We start from the raw sequence: 18,864 nt of genomic DNA, 5'->3' as shown, positions 1-18,864 counted from the left end.
ACATTTTTTAACTTTTCCAACCTTTTGGGGGAGGAGGGCGGGCTGTGGGGCGGTGTGGGAAGCACGTCAGGGAAGACCATGCAGCCAGAGGGGGAAAGAAACTTGTAACTTTCTCCCTGCTCTGGATCGGGAGGGGGCTCTAGCTCCTGGCTGGGGAAGGGGGAGCTTCTGAACGTTTTGCTCACGGCAGGGATGGAGAGGGAGCAGAACAAGGGGAACCAGAGGTTATCAGGGAACCCCAGCATCCCAGCCTGATTAAGCCCCTTACCCTTTGCCTGGATGGAGTCAGCCTTGGAACAACACTTGTGACCTAAGTGGCCGTCAGCTGGGGCAACGGGTGAGGAGGACATTGGGACTGTCACCAGACTCCTAGGTGGGGTCAGTAGCAACAGGTGTTTGTGGCCCATCACCTCAGCCCCCTTGTTCAATGCAGACCCACTGAGGCCAATCACATAATAAACATATATTTATAGATGTACAATTTTAGAATTCTAATTTCAAGAAATAACAGCTTCTCAGGGGATCCTTTAGGATCTGTGTTCTTATTGCACATGGGTCAGCCCACCTAGGGACATCTACCCAGAACAGACGGCAGGGGTGGTGGGGGCAGAGCACCGGGCCAACCGCGGGTGGGTGGGTGGGTACTCTCGCCCACCTCCACTTATCATCTCTCTGGGCCGGGGTGGCTGCTACATCACAGGGCAGGATCTTGTTCAAAAACCATTTTGACATTTCTTTACCAGGCTTCCTTTACCAGCAAGAATCTTTGTTCGTTGGGGGGGTGGGAAGACCTTAAAAAAAAAAAAGAGCCAAGAGAAACTCTGAGAGGATAGTTATCACCTCCTGGCTGGCAGCTTGGGGAAGTAAGGCTTTGGAAGATGGCAGGCTCAATGACACACCCGCTGCCAGAGGAAAATTCAGGAAAAACAGTAATTCCAAAAGACCCAGTATAAACTGTGGGAATAAATAAAGCCTCCCTCCCTTCCCCTGGCAGCAACTGCTGTTTTGAGAAAAACCCTCACATCAAGGTGAGTATAAGAAAACCCTTCTGGTTCAGGTGCAGCCTTTGTCCAAAGTGCAACAGAAGGCCAGGTGGCATCATGTCCATGGAGGGCGGAGACAGAGGTGCCCACAGGCACAGACTTTTCTTCAGGAGTCGGCTGCTGCCCCAGGGTCTTGGGCACCGCCTGGCTGATGGAGGAAGAACCTTCTGGAGTTCTTGGTGCACGACTTGGGAAAAGCCAATGGCAACAACGGAGCTGTGCCCTGTGGCATCTATAAGGCAAAACCCTCTTTGGGACTAAGCGGGGCGGGGGGGGGGGGGCAGGTGGCTAGGCAAAACCTGGTCCCCCTCTCTAACCTTGTTCTCTGTCACAGGGAGACAGAAAGCTCCCGGGCCCCAGGACTAAGAGCCCACCTGAGCTGACCAAAGCTTGAGGAAGGTGGCCTCACGCCCACAGGCTGCCTGGGGCCTCTACCATGACTCAGTGCTGTCGTGGTACCTGACCCTAGGGGCACTTTCTCCCCTGAAAGCCTGCTCTGCTCCAGCTTCACCATAAAGCTGGCAACCTCCAAGTTCTCTACGGACTTACACTATCATGATTACCGCTGCCATCAAAAGCAGGCTGGGTTTGAGGGGAACGTTGAAAGCTATGACCCGACTTTCCTAACGCTGTCAGCCATGGCTTAGTTACCAGCCTTTGAAGGACCAGGTTTCCTTCCCCAAACACGCCTCGTTTTCTAAAACAGGGAAGAAATCAGCTAAACAATTTAGCCAAATCCCTGCATAGTTTAAAAAGTAGTATATATATATATATATATATATATCTTTATATATGCTATTTACATATAAATAGATATATATATATACACACATATGCACGCTCTATAAATTACATTCTGTGGAGAGTTCTTGTTCCTCCTCCTCCTCTCCTTGGCCAATGCCCCTGACTGGCTTCCACAGAGAGGTGACTGGTGGTGGCTCCCGGGAGGGGGAGGAAGGCAGTTGGGCGCCCCCTCCCCCAGCCCTTTCCACAGACATTTGCTGCAAGTTTTACATTCTACTTTCGTTGCCATGGTTTCCGTATCCTAGGAGCAGCCGAAGTGGAGCCTGAGCCTCTGCCAGCCCTGGGAGGAAGGGAAGCAGCCCCGTGGCAGGTTTTCCTGTCCTAAGGGCCTTCGGCATTTACTGGGTGAGAGAGAGGGCAGTTGTGCGGCGTTCGGCCTCCAATTCCATTTTAATTTTTCTTTTTATGTCTTTCCTTAAATATACAGTCCATCACCTTGGCTCAGTGCATGTCACCAAAAATTCTCCAGGGATTTCATGGTCTGGGGAGGAGAGTGGTAAGAGTTAGCCTGGCCGTCCCGCGGCCGGGAGCCTCCAGCTCAGCCCGCACGAACAAGCCTCCCTCCTGCGCTCTGTCACTTGCGGAGGCGCTAGCAGGTGGCCTTCACGCACAGCTGGACCCCTGCAGAGGGGGACACAGGCAGAGGACGGATGGGCCGGGACTAACCCAGATGAGAACCTTTACTGGCTCTGCCTACATCCTCTGGGCTGGGGCTAGTGCGTCCCCTCTGGCAAATGCTGGAAGCAGAGCTCACTACCCACACGCAGGGGTAAAGGAGGCGTGGAGTCTGCTACCAGCAACTTGCATTTCCCCCACCCCTTCTGCGCTACGGGCTCTGTGTTTGACCCTAAACTCATGACCTTCTGCTCTCTTCCTCAGACCACAGGTGAAGTGCCGGGCAGGGGCAATGGCACCTGAGAGCGTGCCTCTGATTCCACTAGAGGGCGGTGGTCAGGGCGACAGGCCTCTCCTGCTCCCAGCCTGTTGGCTCCCTCCCTGGGCCACCGTGGGGCTGCTCATCCATCTTGTTCCATTTCCTCCTGCTTGCAAGGGCAGAGGAAGAGCTGGGATCTTAGCCCACCTGCTCTCACGTGTTTCTTCCTGCTGTCAGGTGGGGACTATGTGTGTGGGGGGGGCGGGGCTATCTTGGGACCAGTAATACTTGGTGGCCTAAATACCAGAGCATAGACAATAGTCTGTTGGCCCGAGGGAAAGGGCCACGGTGACTTGGTGGCTCGATCAGACCAGGGAGGCAGGGGTGGAACTTAGCCATGGCCTTGGGTTCCTCCTCCTGATTCTCAGGCACCCCCCACTCCCAGAGCCGGGGAATTGGGAGGGGGCAGTAGACAGTAGCACTGGAGCCTGAACCAGACCTTGGGTTCTGAGCACACCCTAGAGCTGCCCCAGCTTTGCAGGCTGGAGGTCAGGCCGGGGACAAGGAGTCTGTGCCATAATCAACAGCCTATTTCCCTCTCCCTCCCACCCTCCTCTGCCTTATGACCAGGGCCAAAGCTGCCAGGAGTTGCAGGGCAGAGGAGGCCCTGGCTCATACTTGGACCTCGGCGGCGTGGCTGGCCCAGGACTATCCATGCAGGGAAGCCTGCACCTCTGACAGTCGGCTACAGCTTGGGGTGCCCATCTTCTGTGCTTTGTGGTACATATCTGTGTCGCCGAAGTAGCGGGCCCGGTACAGCAAGCCTTCCTCTGCAAAGCAAGAGGGCAGAGTTAGGGCACACCTGGTATTCCCCCAAGGGCTACCGGAGCACTTGCCTAGCCTGTGGGGGTGGGAGGGAGGCTGTTACAGGCGCCGGAGCTGGGGCAGAGCTGGCCTCCCTTTAGGAAAGGCCCTGGAGAGCAGCCTATGGTCCCAACTCGGGAGAGCGACAGAGGCCCCTTTTTACACACTGTAGGTAAGATCAGTCAAGGAAAGAACCTGTCATTCTGGTTAGACCTCCCTAGGGCCCCACAGATACAGCTGGATGGCCAATCGCTAGGTGGCCAGGACATGTGCTCCGGTCCATTCCAACACACTTACCTCTGGCAGCCACACTCACGCTGACGGCAGGGACTTACGGGAACCTGGAGGAAATCTCCAGGTGGCCCCTGGCTCCCAGCCCTAGGGAAGCAGGGGTGGGGTCCCGCTTTTGGCTGGGAGGTGGCCGGTGCAAGGCGGTCGAGGCAGTGCCAGGCGCTGGGCCTGCAAATCCCCGGCGAGCAGGGCTTTCCCCTTCCCCGCTCTCAAGCTCTGTCCCCGCGACACACACACTCACTCTGCTGCTTCTCCTTCCAGCAGTTGTTTCGGAGGTTGGCGATATAGTCGTCTTCTACATTCCGTTCAACTGTTTTGAGGCTGGAGCCTGTGTACTCCTTGGAGAAGGTGTCTGCCACGTAGTAGACAACGTTCAGGTGGTCAGTGACTCGCTTCTGGATGTGGCCCACCGACCTGGCCAGAAATATATCAAGCACAAAGTGGGCCCGGGTCCTCAGGCCCAGGACAGCTCTAAGGATAACAGGGTCCCCCGACATGGGGTACCGCGCGGGCCACAGGACTTGCTTCCCTCTGGAACTGGAGAGGAGCTCGCACGGCACCCAGAATGAGGGTCTTAAGGAAAGGCAGGCTGTCCCTCCTGTCTAAGTGGCCCGCACTGTGGGCAGCCCTTCCTCAGGCTCTCTGCTTACCACACTGCTGACCCGGGGCCTGTGGGGACGAGCCCCTTTTGAGAGGCCCAGGTCAGTGCAGTAGCGGAGCCTGGGCTCTGCCTCTGATTAGGGGTGTGAGTCGGGGTCCCCGTGCCTCCAACTCTGCACTCTCCCCCTAAGCTGATTGTTGCCCGGGGCCTGTCTGCCTGCCCAGGAACGCCCATTCTCGGGTTAAGAGGCTTAGGAACAACATGACACAAGGACTCCAAGGACGTGTGTCCTTCCAGCTTTTGGTCCTATCTTCCAGCTCCAGCCACAGGCTCTGTAGGCAGCGCCTTGACACGCAGCAGACAGGAGACAGTGCTGGCGGTGAACAGCCCCTACCTGCCCTCTGCTGCCTCTCCAGCTGCGGCTGCGGAGCTAAGTAAGGGCTGGCGACAGGCCACAGAGAGCCTGTGCTGCTCTGCCCCCTGCTGGCCGAGAGGAAGGCCGCCAGGCTCTCAGACAGGGCCAGGCCACTCTGGGGGAGCAGAGGGTTCCCACCAATAGAAGCTGAGCACCCACTATGTAACTAGGTATCAGATATGGTGCCAGATGCTGGAAATAAATGAGGGGAGCTGATGCCTTCAAAGGCCAGATAACTTGCCCAAGTTCACTACTGGCAGTCGAGACCATAAATTCATTCAACAAATACTACTGAACATTTCTAATGAGCCTGGCATTAAAAAAATTTTTTTTTGCTTATTTATTTTAAAGTAATCTCTATGCCCTACATGGGGTTTGAACTCAAGACTCTGAGATCAAGAAATCTCATGCTCCATTGACTGAGCCAGCCAGGCACCCCAAACCTGGCATTTTATGTTTCTGACTGACTCATTCAGTTTTCACAAGCACAGAGATGTCATTTGCATCGCACAGATGAGGATACCAAGTCTCGGAGAAGTCATGTAAGTTGTCTAAGGTCACACAGCTGCTTAGTTAATAAAGGAGCTGGGATTCAAAGCCACTTTTGCTCTGATTCTAGAGCCCCTAGTCTTCCCATGGCCCCAAAGCCCCCCAATCAGAACTGAAGAGCAGAAGTTCTTATCTTAAGGTCAGCAGGTACAATGCGGGGAGGGACATGAAGCCTGTGAAATCATATGCGAAGTTGTGTGTATGTGCAGTGTTCGAGGGAAGAGATCTGCAGTTCTCACTGCATTTTCTTAGGGCACCGTGATACTAAAAAGATCAAGAACCTAATCTCAACAGGGCAAGTGTATTTTCTTGATTCTAAGCCAGAGTTCCGAATTGTGATCAATGACCCTCAGGATGGGAAGGAAGGCCCCCGACGCGGGCTTAGAATCCGAAGTCTGTGTGTGGCTACCACCCCGTTCCTCGCGGTGGGTACTCACGGCCTGGGGCTCAGGCTGTACGGGGGGCTGGAGACCATGAGCTGGCTGAGCGCCGACACGAGGATCAGGATGAGGATGGGCATCAGCTGAACAAATACCCCCAGCCCGCCCTGGAGGAAAGAGCCAGTGGTCACTCGGCTGGGCCTGGGTGGGAGTGCGGCATCAGCCGCAATCACCACCAGCTTCCCGGGCACAAAGGAGCCTGGGTGGCAGGAGGCAGCCACCACAAACAGCCCGTGACACCCCTCTCTCCGCTTCCCTCTCATGGGCCCCCCCAAAACACAGAAGCTCCTCCACCTGCTGGTTTCCCCAGATGAAAACAAAACAGCAACTGGTATTAAATATGGGAAGAGAGTGCCTGTATGCATTTACTCATCAGAGAGCACCAACAAAATGAGCTGAAGTGGCTTCCTCCAGAACGGCAGGCGGGGCTGGAGGGAGATTTTCACTACATACGTATACCTTTTTGAATTTTGCACCATATGAATATATTACCAATTTAAAAACTGCCAGTTAAATTGTAAATAAGAACAAATTTGTTCACCGTGTGATAGTCTGTCATTTAAAAAACTCTTCTGTATGTTAAATACAAACACAGACGCTAAGTTTAAAGAAATGAGTAAATAAAAACATAAGGTCACATTGACAGAGCAAAAGGAACTCCTCTGCCTGTCATAATTTTAAAGGCTATGGAACTGTCTGCAGTATTTTAATCTTAGTCCGCTAGCTGCTCTTTAACCCGTGGCATTCAGTGTTTTTGAAGCAATGTCTTGCTTTAGCTTTTGTATGCATTTTTTAAGAGTGCTGAAAAGAAGAGCCAACGACCTTTGTCATCCTTGACAAATCTCTCATGAAGTTTCACTTCCCATTGCTTGGAAAATGTCACTTTGGCCTTATGAACAAACGGACTGCAGAAAGGCCAATCACATTCAAACCTGTCTGTAGGTGGAGAATTTTCTGCATTGCATTCCCTGACAGAGGCCAACAAATCCCCTCGCCTTCTGAGCAGCACTGTGGAGTGTGGCTCCCTCTAGTGTCGCTCAGTAGAATGGCAAGGAGGGGCTAAGATGGCTCCCTGGCCTGGAACTGCGGGGGCACTGCCTGTCCCAGGACAGACAGCTGGGGATGTCACTCCCTCTTCAGGCCCCGCACCCGCACCCTGGGCGGGGCTCGGCACCCTCCCCCTGCTCTCCCCGGTGCCTTCCTCACTCACGTCACCCTGGTTCTCCCTGCGGTCCTGCCTTTGTTGGTAGGTATAGCGCATGCGGCCGTTGCTGTAGACGTGGACGTTACCTGGGGGCCAGAGGGACTGAGTCAGGGGGTGGGGCTGCAGGAAAAGGGAGAGGCTGGCATCTAGTCTCCCACCATCACCCCCAGGGAGACCTGGCTGCGGAGGTGGGGGTAGGGTACTTACTAGATGGGAAACCGCCGCCAAAGAACATGTTGAAGAGGTCTTCTGGGGAGATATCAGCCTCAAAGCCACGGTGGAAGTCCCCATGCCCGTGGCCATGCCGGGCTGCCTGGTTCTTGTCATCACCGAACTGGTCATACTGTTTCCTTTTCTCTGGGTTACTAAGTACAGCATACGCTGTGCCAATAGCTAGAAAAGGAGGTAGAAGTCAGGCTTGGAGACGGTGGGCATGCAGGTGGAGGTGCCCATGGCAGCCAAGAGCTTCCTTCTTTCAGGTACTCAAGTAGTGCTTTAGGAAGCAGGAGTCCTTGTGGCCAGAGGCAGGTTTGGCTATTGGGCTCGTGTCGCGAGGGGGCAGGGAGGAATACTTCTAAATGGATCTGGGCAGTCCCGGCCAGGTCCCAGCTTAACACTCAGGCTCCTCGTGCTCCAGCTCATGACAATGGTCCAGCTTCTTCTCTGCCCCAGGCCCTTTTTGGGAATTATCTTATTTACTCCTCCAGCGACTGTCAGGAAGGGCCAAATCCCTAGGTTCTAGTCAAAGCTTCACTGTTGGTGGTGTGGCAGGGTGAGCCCTCGCCTCCCTGGGGTCCTGGTCCTGGCTGCTGTTTCTTGGCCTGGACCCAAGGCCGCCCCATGATAAGCTCCCCAGGAGGGAAACCTGTGCCTCAATGGCCCCAGCTCTGGGCCCTCCCTAGTTTCTCGCCCTTTCTCAAGCGGCCCACCCCAAAGGAGTAGGCTGAAGCTGCATCGGCTTCAGAACCTGCAGCCCTTGAGAGTAAGGAGAATCCTCCTCTTCCTGCCACCGTGACAGGGTCCCAGGGCTAGATCTGACCTCTTAGTGCCTACTGGGCGGGCCGCAGGCAGAAGTCAGGGCTGGAGCAACATGAACTGTGGCTGCCCTGCCTCCCTATTCTCTTCCCCTTTTCCCCGCAGGGCAGGCCGCCAGGCGGTGATGCCTGCAGACTACCCAGCACCCCGCAGGACCAACTCCACACGGCCTGGAATGGGGCACCCAGGTTGGGCCCCAGGAAAGAGCTCACCAGGTCTTAGGGATCTGCTCTGCCACAGGCTCCCTACTTGGCCGTGGTCACTGCCTCACGTGAGCGTGTGTTACGCGTGAGCGTGTGTTACGCGTGAGCGTGCATTACGTGTGAGTGTGTGTTATGTGTGAGCGTGTGTGTACTACAGGGTCGGTTGTGGCTGCTGCCGCTGAGGCGGCCACCAGGCCACAGGCCACTGACCTGAGGCCACCCTGTCCCCCAGCACAGGGAGACTGGTACCAAGACTCCAAGATGGGGATGTGCATACAAGTGAGTCAGGAAGCCTGCTTCCGACCAGCGCTCACTGTGCGACCTTGGAGAAGCCACTGGTCCTTAGTAATGCACAGGGGCCCTCCTGGGCCAGGTGGGGCCAGTCACCACGCTACTTCCCAGAGGGAGGCAAACCCAAGCCCTTGAAGGCTCTAAAAGGGACACGGCGGCCACGATATGTAGAACTACAGTGCCCCGCAACACAGTGCTGGCTCACAGTCAGCACGTGCGTGCTCAGAAGTTCAATAAAAAATATAAATGATTAGGGACGCCTGGGTGGCTCAGTCGGTTAAGCGTCCGACTTCGGCTCAGGTCATGATCTCACAGTTCATGGGTTCGAGCCCCGCATCGGGCTCTGTGCTGACAGCTAGCTCAGAGCCTGGAGCCTGTTTCAGATTCTGTGTCTCCCTCTGTCTCTGACCCTCCCCTGCTCACACTGTCCCTCTCTCCCTCTCAGAAATAATAAAAATAAATAAATAAATAAATAAATAAATAAATAAAAAATATAAATGATTACAGGGCAGCTTCTGATTTTAGCCAGAATCGAAACCCCGGTTTCAGAACAAAACAGCCCTGAGGCCAGAGACTGCCATGACTGTCACTGTAGGCCCAAAAGTGTGTGTGTGTGTGTGTGTAGAGGGGAGGGGTGTATGGTGTGTGTGCCTGTGAGTGGTGTGTAGTGTGTATGTGTGTGTTGTGTGTATATGGTGTGTAAGTGTGTTATGTATGTGTGGCATGAGAGAGTGTGTGTGGTGTGTGTGTTATGGATAAGTGTGTGTGTGTGGAGTGTGTGATGTGAGACTCCTGTTTACGGGGTATATGGTGTGAGAGCAAGTGTGTGTAGGGGTGGTAGGTGACTGTGTTATGTGTGAGTGTGTGTGGAGGGAGCGGGTCGTCGGAAACTGCCGAGTGTGTATGTCGTGTGTGCATGGTGCGTGCGTGTGTCCTGCAGGGTTGGCAGAGGCTGCTGGTGACGGTGAGGCCACTAGGTCACAAGCCCACTGACCTGAGGCTTTCTTGCCCCTCAACACAGGGAAACTGGTACCGAGATCCCAAGATGGGGACATGCATACAGGTGAGGCAGGGGGCCTGCGTCCGCCCCTTAATTGCTACGTGACCTTGGAGAAGCCACTGGTCCTCTCCTGCCTCAGCTCCCCTCCTGTAAGCTGTGGGGAACAAGGAGGAAGGGAGGCAGGGGTGGTGCTATCTGAGCTCCGACAGACTCTATGCGAGAGGTGGCTCCCAGGACTTTCTTTCCAGGGAGCAGCTCCTGAGCCCAGGGCACGCGGGTCCAAGGCCACTGACTCCTTCCAGGGACAGGAGATGAAAACCGCCGAGCACTGGGAAACCACGGCTAGCTTACCTTTGAAAGCTTCAGTGGCCCCGGGTGCGTGGTTCTTGTCTGGGTGGAACTTGAGGGCCAGCTTGCGGTAGGCCTTCTTCAGGTCCTCATCGGAGGCCCCTCTGCTCACCCCCAGGATCTCATAGTAATCCTTACACTGCTTGACCCTGGGGGAGGGGGTAGAGCGGGCCCGGGGCCGTGAGGTGACGTGGGTGAGAGCAGTATGGGCGCACGGCTCTGAGAAGGCTCAGGGACCAGCAGGGCATGGGGTCCTCGGGGACAAGGGGGCCTCAGTAAGCACCACCTGGAATGGGGAGCTAGGTAGGGCCCAGTGGAAACAACCGGAATACATTTAAGACTTAAGAGGGGGCAGCTGCAGCCTTTCAGGCCAGGAACCATTTCCCTTTGCTAATAGTGCCTTCACCAGGGGCCACCTAGGAAGGACAGTCAGTGTCTGGGCAGGGGCTCACCCAGGCCCTGGAGGGATAACCGTCTCCCGTCTCCATTCTATGCCACACAGGCCATAGTCTGAAAGGGTCTTTGTTGGGGTGGGGGAGAAGCTGGAAGGGGAGCCCAGGCCCCAACTCCGATCAACAGAGCTGTGTAAAGAGGCCGGGCTCACCTGGCCAGTGGCAGAGTCAGCATTTCTAGCCTCTGCTGTGGGTTGACTTGGCAGGAGGGGACAGCAGAGCCCCGAGTCCCATGCTGTATTCCAGGGCCGGTGAGCCTGCCCAGCTGGACCTCCTCCATCCTCAGGAACCCCCCCGCACCCCCCGCCAGGGCCCATCCAGACCACGGGCAGATGTAAGGTGGAGGACACGCTGCAGGAAGCCCCCTCGAGATCTGAAAGCTTGCCCACGGCACCAGGCGCCAGCCCCTCTACCTTTTCACTGCTGCTACTTGCTCTGCAGTGTAGCCTTTGGTGCCCTCTCCTCCTCCAGCTTCTCCGTTGGCCGAGGGGGCATCAGTCCCACCTGCTTTCCTGTGGGTCGTGTCTGTGGGTTGGGGATGGTCACCAGTAGACTGTGGTTTCTGGTTGAGGGACTCGATCAGGGCTGTGCAAGGCAAACAAACCATTCAGGGCTCCTGTTCCAGCGAAGCCACAGGCCATGGCCGAGGGGCTGCCTGGTCCCCACATCCCACCTGCTGCGTCGCCCAGCAAAGCCAGTAGCTCCCTCCCAAACTTGGGCCTGGGTGGGGTGCGGGGGGCTAGTGGGATAGTCGCTTGCTCTTGTGAGTTGTCAGGGTGTGGGTTATTTTAAATCTTTTTTTAAAGATTTTGTTTTTAATTAATCTCTGCACCCAACATGGAGCTCAAACTTACAACCCTGCAAGAGTCGCATGCTCTACTGACTGAGCTAGCCAGGCACCCCTGGGGCTGGGTTATTTTAAAACTCCACATAAAAACAAACTATTAGCCCTTCAGGTTTAAAAAAAAGAATCCCAAAGCGGTGTGTTTCACGGACTTTGCTGAGTGCATTGAGGGGCAAGTCCTCTGCCTGTCTCACTGGGGACCGCACTTAGCAGGACCAGCTGTTTCTGCTGCGATTGCTGGGCAAGGCCCCCTGGGCACCTTCACTTTGCTGTGAGGGGGGATGGGGACAATGAGCGTCCCCCAGGGCCAGGGACGGCAGGAGACCCAGGACATAGATCTCTCCTCTGCTACTTGCTATTCCTTACACTTTCCAAGCGGCTGGCCATGTCAAACGTCTTACTTCAGTGTTCAGAGTCTACACAGGGCATTAGCTGTCACCCTCAGATAGGGTCTAAGGGACTCCAGCCCGTCTGTGGTTCCTGTTGAAGAGCCCAAATCTCTGGCCAAAGTTCCCTGTGCCCATTGATTCCAGGCACAAAATCCGTTCTGGAAACCCCAGTCATGCCTGGGGTGCAGTGCCCTGGGAAGCGAGGCACCTGGACCGCTGCAGGGACCCAGGACGCTGTGCTGAGGAAGGACAGCAGTGCCCTTGGCTGGCCCCCAGCTTCTTTCAAACACGCCAGGAGCCTGCTGGGCTCAGGGCACCGTGCTGGGTGTCGGACACCCTCCACCACAATGCCCCTGGGTCTCACACGAGGCGCCTGGAGCAGGGCCTGCTGGGAGCAGAGCACTGGGACTCAAGCGGACCACTGTGCCCTGAGCCACTGCTGTCTTAGTGCAGCCAACTCACAGATCCCACTGGGTGGGGAGCTGACAGTCAAGCTTGCCTCGCAGGAGGGAGCTGAAGGACTCCGGTAGCAAACCCCAAGGGTGTGCACTGAGAAGAGTCATCGTAGTGAGTGCTTGCTATGTGTTAGGCAGGCCCAGATTCTGCCTCTACTAGTTCATTTAACTGTGACAATGGCTTTAGAAGTAGGTCTTATTACCACCTTCCCCATTATAAAGAAGGAGCTGCATGTTTGATGCACTGGCCCGTGGCTGCACAAGCCGGGATGTCCGGCTCCCAGAACCGTGGTCTTAACTATGCTATCCTGGACCGCATGACTGTGGCATGGGGAGCCCCTCCAGCACAGTCCTTCCAAATAAAGAGAAGTAAAATTCAGAAAGAACTGTGTCCCAATCTCAGCTCAGTCATTCCTAGCAGTGTGGCCCTGGCTAATCTATAAAATCTGTCTGAACCCGTGTCCTACGGGATATGAGGGGAATGGGTATATAAGGATGAAATAACATTTGTCAGCACCTGGCGCAGAAACGGACAGTAAAAATTAAAACTGAGTAGCTGCTGATTTATGACACAGGCTGATGGCTGGCCAGGGAGGGAACCCCAGCTGGTGGGGCCAGGGAGCTCCAGGGCTTAGGAAAGCAAGGTCGCAGCACTCAGCAGGCTTTGAACCCAATGCAACCATGAGATTTCAGGCTGACCCAGATGCCAGGTCCATACCGAGCAAATGGCAAAGGAAGAAAAAGCAAAAGATGAAGAGATGCTGATGAACATGGGGCAGGGGCGGGGGAGGTAGTATGCTGGACTCAGAGGTCTTTTTTTTTTTTTTAATATTTTTATTTATTTCTAGGAGAGAGAAAGAGAGAGAGACAGTGTGAGCTGGGGAGGGTCAGAGAGAGAGGGAGACATAGACTCTGAAATAGGCTCCAGGCTCTGAGCTGGCAGTCAGCACAGAGCCCGACGCGGGGCTCAAACCCACGAACCGCGAGATCAGGACCTAAGCGAAAGTCGGACGCTTAACCGACTAAGCCACCCAGGCGCCCCTCAGAGGTCTTTTAAAGAAGTTATTTCAGGGGCGCCTGGGTGGTTCAGTCGGTTAAGCAACTGACTCGATCTCGGCCTCAGGTCATGATCTCATGGTTCGCAAGTTCAAGTCCCACATCAGGCTCTGTGCTGACAATGCGGAGCCTGCTTGGGAGTCTCTATCTCCTTCTCTTTCTGCCTTTCTCTCTCTCAAAAATAAGTAAACTTAAAAAAAAAAAAAACAAAGCCAGCTTGTCTATATCGATTTCTCTGGAAGCCTCAGGGGTCCAGGCTGTGTTGATACACCCATGGAGAACATCACCGACCATTCAATTGCTATAGATACACAAAAGCATTAACCAGGAGATAGACTCATCTAGTATATCTCAGGGAAGATTCTGAAAACTTTCCAGGGCAGTTACATGGAGTCAGCCACTCTAATTTCTTTACACGGCAGAAAGAGAGCCCAAAGGGGAACGGATGTGCTCTGGGTCACACAGAAGGTTCCTGGTTGAGCTGACAATTCAACACTGTTGGGTGCTGGCAAGTAGGTCTCTCCCATGGCCTGAACACCCCATATGCCAGACCTGTGGGATGTGACTGCCTCATCCTGACTCACTGTTACATCCCCCGTGACCCAGGGGCTGATGGGCAAATGTCACAAAAGAGTAGGACACAGAACAGCTAGGCGTAGCTCTGGAGTTACACAGACAAGGCGGGGTTGACTCTGGCCCTCGCAGTAAAGCTAGCAGATATCTAAACAGGAACTTGGAGGAAGAAACCAGAGCTGTTATCTGTTACTGTTCATTTTATTTCCAGGCCCCCTCTCTGTTCCTGAAGTGCTCAGAGTGGGTCGGGAAAGGGAGGCCAGCACAGGGCAACAGCCTGGGAGAGGAGCTGGACAGTCCGGTTCTTTTGCTCCTTAGCCATGTGATCGAATCGTCAGTGAAGGCATGATGCCTGCCCTCCCAGAGCTGCTTTGAGGCATAAATAAGAGTCGGTGAAATTTGGTGAATGGAAGGGTTGAGTGCGCAGCAGGGCTCACGAAGGCCGGCTGACCCGAACGGACGACCCCACCCTGGACCCCGCGAGTACCAGACCATCTGTCACTCTAACACCTTCAGAGCGACCAGTCCTTCCCCACCCCACATGCTGGCCTTAGGGGCCTGGCCTTCCTGATCTCGCCTGGACCCAGAGCCAGTCATTTCCTAGACCCTCAGGCAGCCTGGGCTGCGAGACCATCCGGCCAACCCTCTCTTCGTGTGCTGGGGAAACCGAGGACGTTCTCACTGCCTCCCTGAAAAACCTGGGACCTTCCACCAGAGTTGCTAAGCCTCAGGCAAAGGCAGTGCCCAGAGGGCTGCCAGTCCTTTCTAGGGACTGGCTGGGCCTTACTAGCCCTGCCCTATGACTCTCGGCTTAGGGCTCAGCTACTATTCCACAGTACATGTGTCCAGCCCTTGGGGTTCCCCTCCTGCAGCACGAGTTTGAAATCCCCTCATGGCCTTTTCACTGTGAGTCCCCTCAGCCCTTCAAGGCTGCTCTAGATCTCCTTTCCCTCTGTCCGTACTTCCACTTCTCTGAGACCAACCTTCTGCCCACGCTCTTGATCGTTCCCTTCTCATTTCTCAACTTGCCCTTTCTCCACAAGGCCTGACGGTGCTGCTCACCACCTCCCTTCCCTGCCACACCACTCCAGGGCCACCTGGCTGCTGCCCTCTCCTGGGATGGCCTCCTCCCTTAGTCCCCATCTTACTCTGTCGCTTGCCTGGTCTCTGCCCACTGGCTAAGGGCAGGTGTGGCCCCTGGCTGTGCTTACAGCAGCCACCTCTACGAGTTCCACACTTTCGCACTGTGACCCCAGCCAGGCAGGACTCCAATGAGCTCCATCAAAATGACAATGCCGGGCTCTGAGCTGGATCCTGGGGCTCTCTCCTGAGCTCCAAGTGGGCAGCAGCTCTGGAACATCTACCCGCACCCTGCCCTCTGCCCAGCAATTCCCACTCACCATCCTCAACCTCGCTTTCTCCCTGGCTGCACAGGCTTGGAGTCTGTGTCCGCAGATTCTGTTCCTCTCAGCACAACTCTCACACAGGCTCGGTACCTCCTCTCCATGACCTTAGCCTCTTCGGGGATGCCAGCGCTCAGAGCTCCTGACCTACTGTGTGCAATGAATGGTCTCCCAATTGGTCTCGGTCTTGAGTCTCTCTCTTTCACTAACCCTTCTTGCTATTCTTTTTTCAGAGCAGCACCTTTATCTTATTCCTGCTATCAGAATCTTCAATGGTCTTTCCACCAACTACAGAATACCCTGGTCTGGCAGGAAAGCATTTCCACAATCTGGCCCCATCTTACTTGCCAGCGTTAATTCTCTCTATTCAAATTACCACCCCCACAGCCTCTTAGTCTTGCTACACCCAGTCCTCCCCCAGCTTCCAGCGTCCATGTCTTTTCCCCAGGAGGTTCTTCTCTAAGTCTCCTCCCTTCCTCCGAAGTGCAGTTCAAATGCTGCCTCTGTCCTGCTCCTCGGAACCTTCCCTCACTGCGATCTGCTGTTATTTGTAAGTCCTAGTGAGGACTCACTCATTCACTCTACTGCTTGTAACTTCTCGTTCAGGGCGCCATCCCCAACACTTCCCTCCATGTCACCAGACTGTGAACTCATGGAGGGCGGGGACTGGATCTTTCCTGTCCACCCTTAAGTCCTCGACATCTATCGCCGTGCTTGATTTTTCTTTAACCATGCTATTATTTTTCCATAACTTTGTCTCCTTCACTCCATTGTAAGCTCGAGGTGAAGGATGGCCTCCAATCCTGCCATACCACTTTGCACCAAGCAGAGGGCTTTACAAGTAAAACAAAAAAACGTCTGTTGCGGGGCATCTGGATGGCTTAGATGGTTAAGTGCCTCAACTTTTTTTTTTAATGATTATTTTTGGGAGAGAGAGAGGCAGCGAGAGCAATGGAGGGAGGGGCAGAGAGCAAGGGAGAGAGGATCCAAAGTAGGCTCTGCACTGACAGCACTGGGCCCGATGCGGGGCTTGAACCCATGAACTGTGAGATCATGGTCTGAGCTGAAATCAAGAATTGGAAACTTGGGGTGCTGACAGCGTGCAGAGCCTGCTTGGGATTTTTTCTCCCTTCCTCTGCCCTCCCTCACTCGCACACACTCTCAAAAATACACGAGTAAACTTAAAAAAGAAAGTGTGTTGCATTGAACAAGCACCTGGAATGAGCTCAAACCTCAAACAGCAAGTGTAGACAACTACCTAGTATGTTTTTTAACCAAGATTTCTCCATCCCAGGCCCAAGTAAACCCCAGGTCCTTGTCAGCACAGTACAGGGCTGCACACGGTACAAGGTGACATTTATAGAGAGGTATGAGGCATAGTCTTTCCAGAACAGTATGACTATGACAACTGTGTAGCAGGTGACAATTCTGCCTGAGCAAATTCCAATTCTTGAACCCCAGGAAGGACATCCCCAGGAGGCTGCTGACAGAAGATCTCCACAGGCCATACTGTTCCATCCTTTCTTGGCTGCCTGCTTCTGAGCCCCCAGAAACATCAGGGTTGGACAGGATTCTGAGAGCCTGCGGGCCCCCCATCCCCCATGCGCCTCTCTTACACACTGTGATTTATTTCATAAGGAAGCTTCTTGAGCAGCTTACCTCAGGAGTCCTGGCAAATAGAGACTGAAACCCTCTCCAAGAGAAGGCAAACAGGCCAAAGATCAACCTGTAGTCAGGAGGGAGGAAAATTCGAGCATTCCAGGTGGCCTCTTCTGCCAGTGTTCCCCTTTGTCAATTCCAAATGCGGCGGGGAAGGCTAGGAGACTGACTGTTGCTCTTTCATTTCACTCCTCTATTAAACATTTATAGAGTCACAGAACTTTCCAATTTCTAGCTGTGTAATCTTGGGCAAGTCCCTTGCCTCTGAGATATTTCCTTACCTATAGAACAAAGATAATGATCTTTGCTCTGCCTCCCTGATAGGGCAGGCTCAAGTTTGAAAATGTACTGGAAAGAGCTTTCTTTTTCTTCTTGTTTTCAAAGATTTTATTTTTAATTAAAAAAATTTTTTTTACTGTTTATTTTTGAGAGAGACAGAGACAGAGCGCAAGCAGGAGAGGGGGAGAGAGACAGGGAGTCACGGAACCTGAAGCAGGCTCCAGGCTCCGAGCTGTCAGCACAGAGCCGGACATGGGGCTTGAATCTGCGAACTGTGAGATCATGACCTGAGCTGAAGTCGGAGGCTTAACCGGCTTAAGCCACCTAGGCGCTGGTAAAGATTTTATTTTTTTTAAGTAATCTCCACACCCAACGTGGGGCTTGAACTTACAACCCCAAGATCAAGAGTTGCATGCTCTACCGTCTAGGTCAGCCAGGCGCCCCTCAGAAGAGCTTTCTAAACAGAGAAGCCCTAGGGTTATATTGTTACATTGTCTGCACCAACCTTCTGATTTTCCAGATAAGGAAACCCAAGCTCAGAAAGATCACATGGTAGCAGTCAGAATAAGAACTCAGATCTTCTGATTCTGAGTACCTGTTATGTGCCAGACGGTTTACTGCGTGGTAACTGCCGGCACCGAGCCCATATTTTTAACGGATTACCTCGTTCTCTCCTCCAGTTTGTATTAAGAAAAACTCACCTGAAGTCTTAGGTTAAGAAAAAGAGAGTTCCTGGGTAGAGTGAAAGACTGAGTGGTTGGGACAACCTCACTAATCCCTCCCTCCCTGGGTTGGAAGCCTCAGCCGGGAGACACTTAGCTGCCCCGCCGTCCAATCGGCGGCCACTGATGGGCTCTTGGGGACGAGGGTGGGCGGGGTGGCCGAGGCCAGCGTCTCCAACAAGCCCCGAATCTCACAGGTGGATGAAGAAGCTTCCAGGAGGGAGTCAGGGGGCCCGCTCTCAGGGTAACCGTGCAAGGCGGCGGTGTGGAGCGGGGGAAAAGGCAGGCTGTAGTTTCGGGAGGGTGTTCCCAGGCCCTCGCCCGGAGACGCCTTTCCAGGCCTTCCGAATGTCAGAAGTCTTCTTTCCCTCTCTCGAACCCATTCTGTCCGTCAAAGGAGTTATGTTTATTTTCCTAAACTATAGTATTTCCCAGGCCGGCAACCGGCCCTTGGCCACCGAATGGCCCTTTGGGAAAAGTAGTTCGATTTCGCCTCCAGGTAAGTTCCTTTCCACGCCCCGCCCGCTCCTCTCGTCCTCGAGAACTCCCAAATCTCAGAGGATTCCACAAGCACCCGGAAAATTGAAGTCGCGGCCGCCCCAGCCGTCAGGTGTTCAGCGTCTCGGAGAGGCGTGCGAGCGAAAGACTACACCTCCCAGCGGCCCCCGCGCGTCTCAGTGCGCAGGCGTAGCCGCGCCTCGCCACCCCTCCCCCTCCTCCAACTGCTCCCCTCGGTCCGTTCCCGTATTCCCCCCATCAGTTCTAATGTCCCCTCTGTCCCTCCGGCACCTCACACTCACCGCGAACTCGCGGCGTCGGGTACAGCCGCTGCGCCTTCTCCAGGAAGCGGAGTGCCCGGTCGGGCTGGTTGCTCTGGATGGCCTTGAGGGCGATGCTAATACAGCGCTCGGCTTCATCCTTGTTGGATTCCATGGCGGAACCAGAGCGCGGAACCAGGGAGGGGGAGGCCGGGCGAGCGGAGGGCTGCGCCAGCCGCCGGCACGTCGCGGGGCAGGCGGGCGCAGGCTGATGACATAAACCCTCCGCCCCTCCTTTTCCGAGAGTTGAGC

General features: G+C 54.5%; 1 protein-coding gene across 5 annotated transcripts; it reads right to left on the bottom strand.

Moving 5' to 3' along the window:
* Positions 1–448: 448 nt before the first annotated feature.
* Positions 449–18,822, bottom strand: DNAJB12 (DnaJ heat shock protein family (Hsp40) member B12). Of its 5 annotated transcripts, XR_005532353.1 has the most exons (10): positions 18,595–18,822; positions 10,828–10,999; positions 9,966–10,111; positions 7,293–7,478; positions 7,092–7,171; positions 5,879–5,988; positions 4,118–4,290; positions 3,454–3,551; positions 1,897–2,328; positions 454–791 (listed from the first exon to the last, which is right to left on the bottom strand). XR_005532353.1 is itself a non-coding variant. In XM_039255578.1 (9 exons), exons 1-8 carry the CDS (start codon positions 18,725–18,727, stop codon positions 3,430–3,432), a joined length of 1,122 nt encoding a protein of 373 aa, XP_039111509.1. In that variant the 5' UTR covers positions 18,728–18,822; the 3' UTR covers positions 449–2,468; positions 3,400–3,429. The 5 variants fall into 5 exon arrangements, 4 of the variants coding, with proteins under 4 accessions (XP_039111509.1, XP_039111510.1, XP_039111507.1 ...); XM_039255578.1 differs by having other exon boundaries at positions 449–2,468; positions 3,400–3,551; XM_039255579.1 differs by having other exon boundaries at positions 449–2,468.
* Between the last annotated feature and the right edge of the window lie 42 nt (positions 18,823–18,864).

The sequence above is a fragment of the Hyaena hyaena genome, unplaced genomic scaffold, assembly GCF_003009895.1.
Source record: "Hyaena hyaena isolate Hyena2069 unplaced genomic scaffold, ASM300989v1 scaffold_531, whole genome shotgun sequence".
NCBI classification, from domain to species: domain Eukaryota; kingdom Metazoa; phylum Chordata; class Mammalia; order Carnivora; family Hyaenidae; genus Hyaena; species Hyaena hyaena.
The sequence above is the reverse complement of the archived record's forward strand: the minus strand, read 5'-3'. Positions and strand labels throughout refer to the sequence as shown.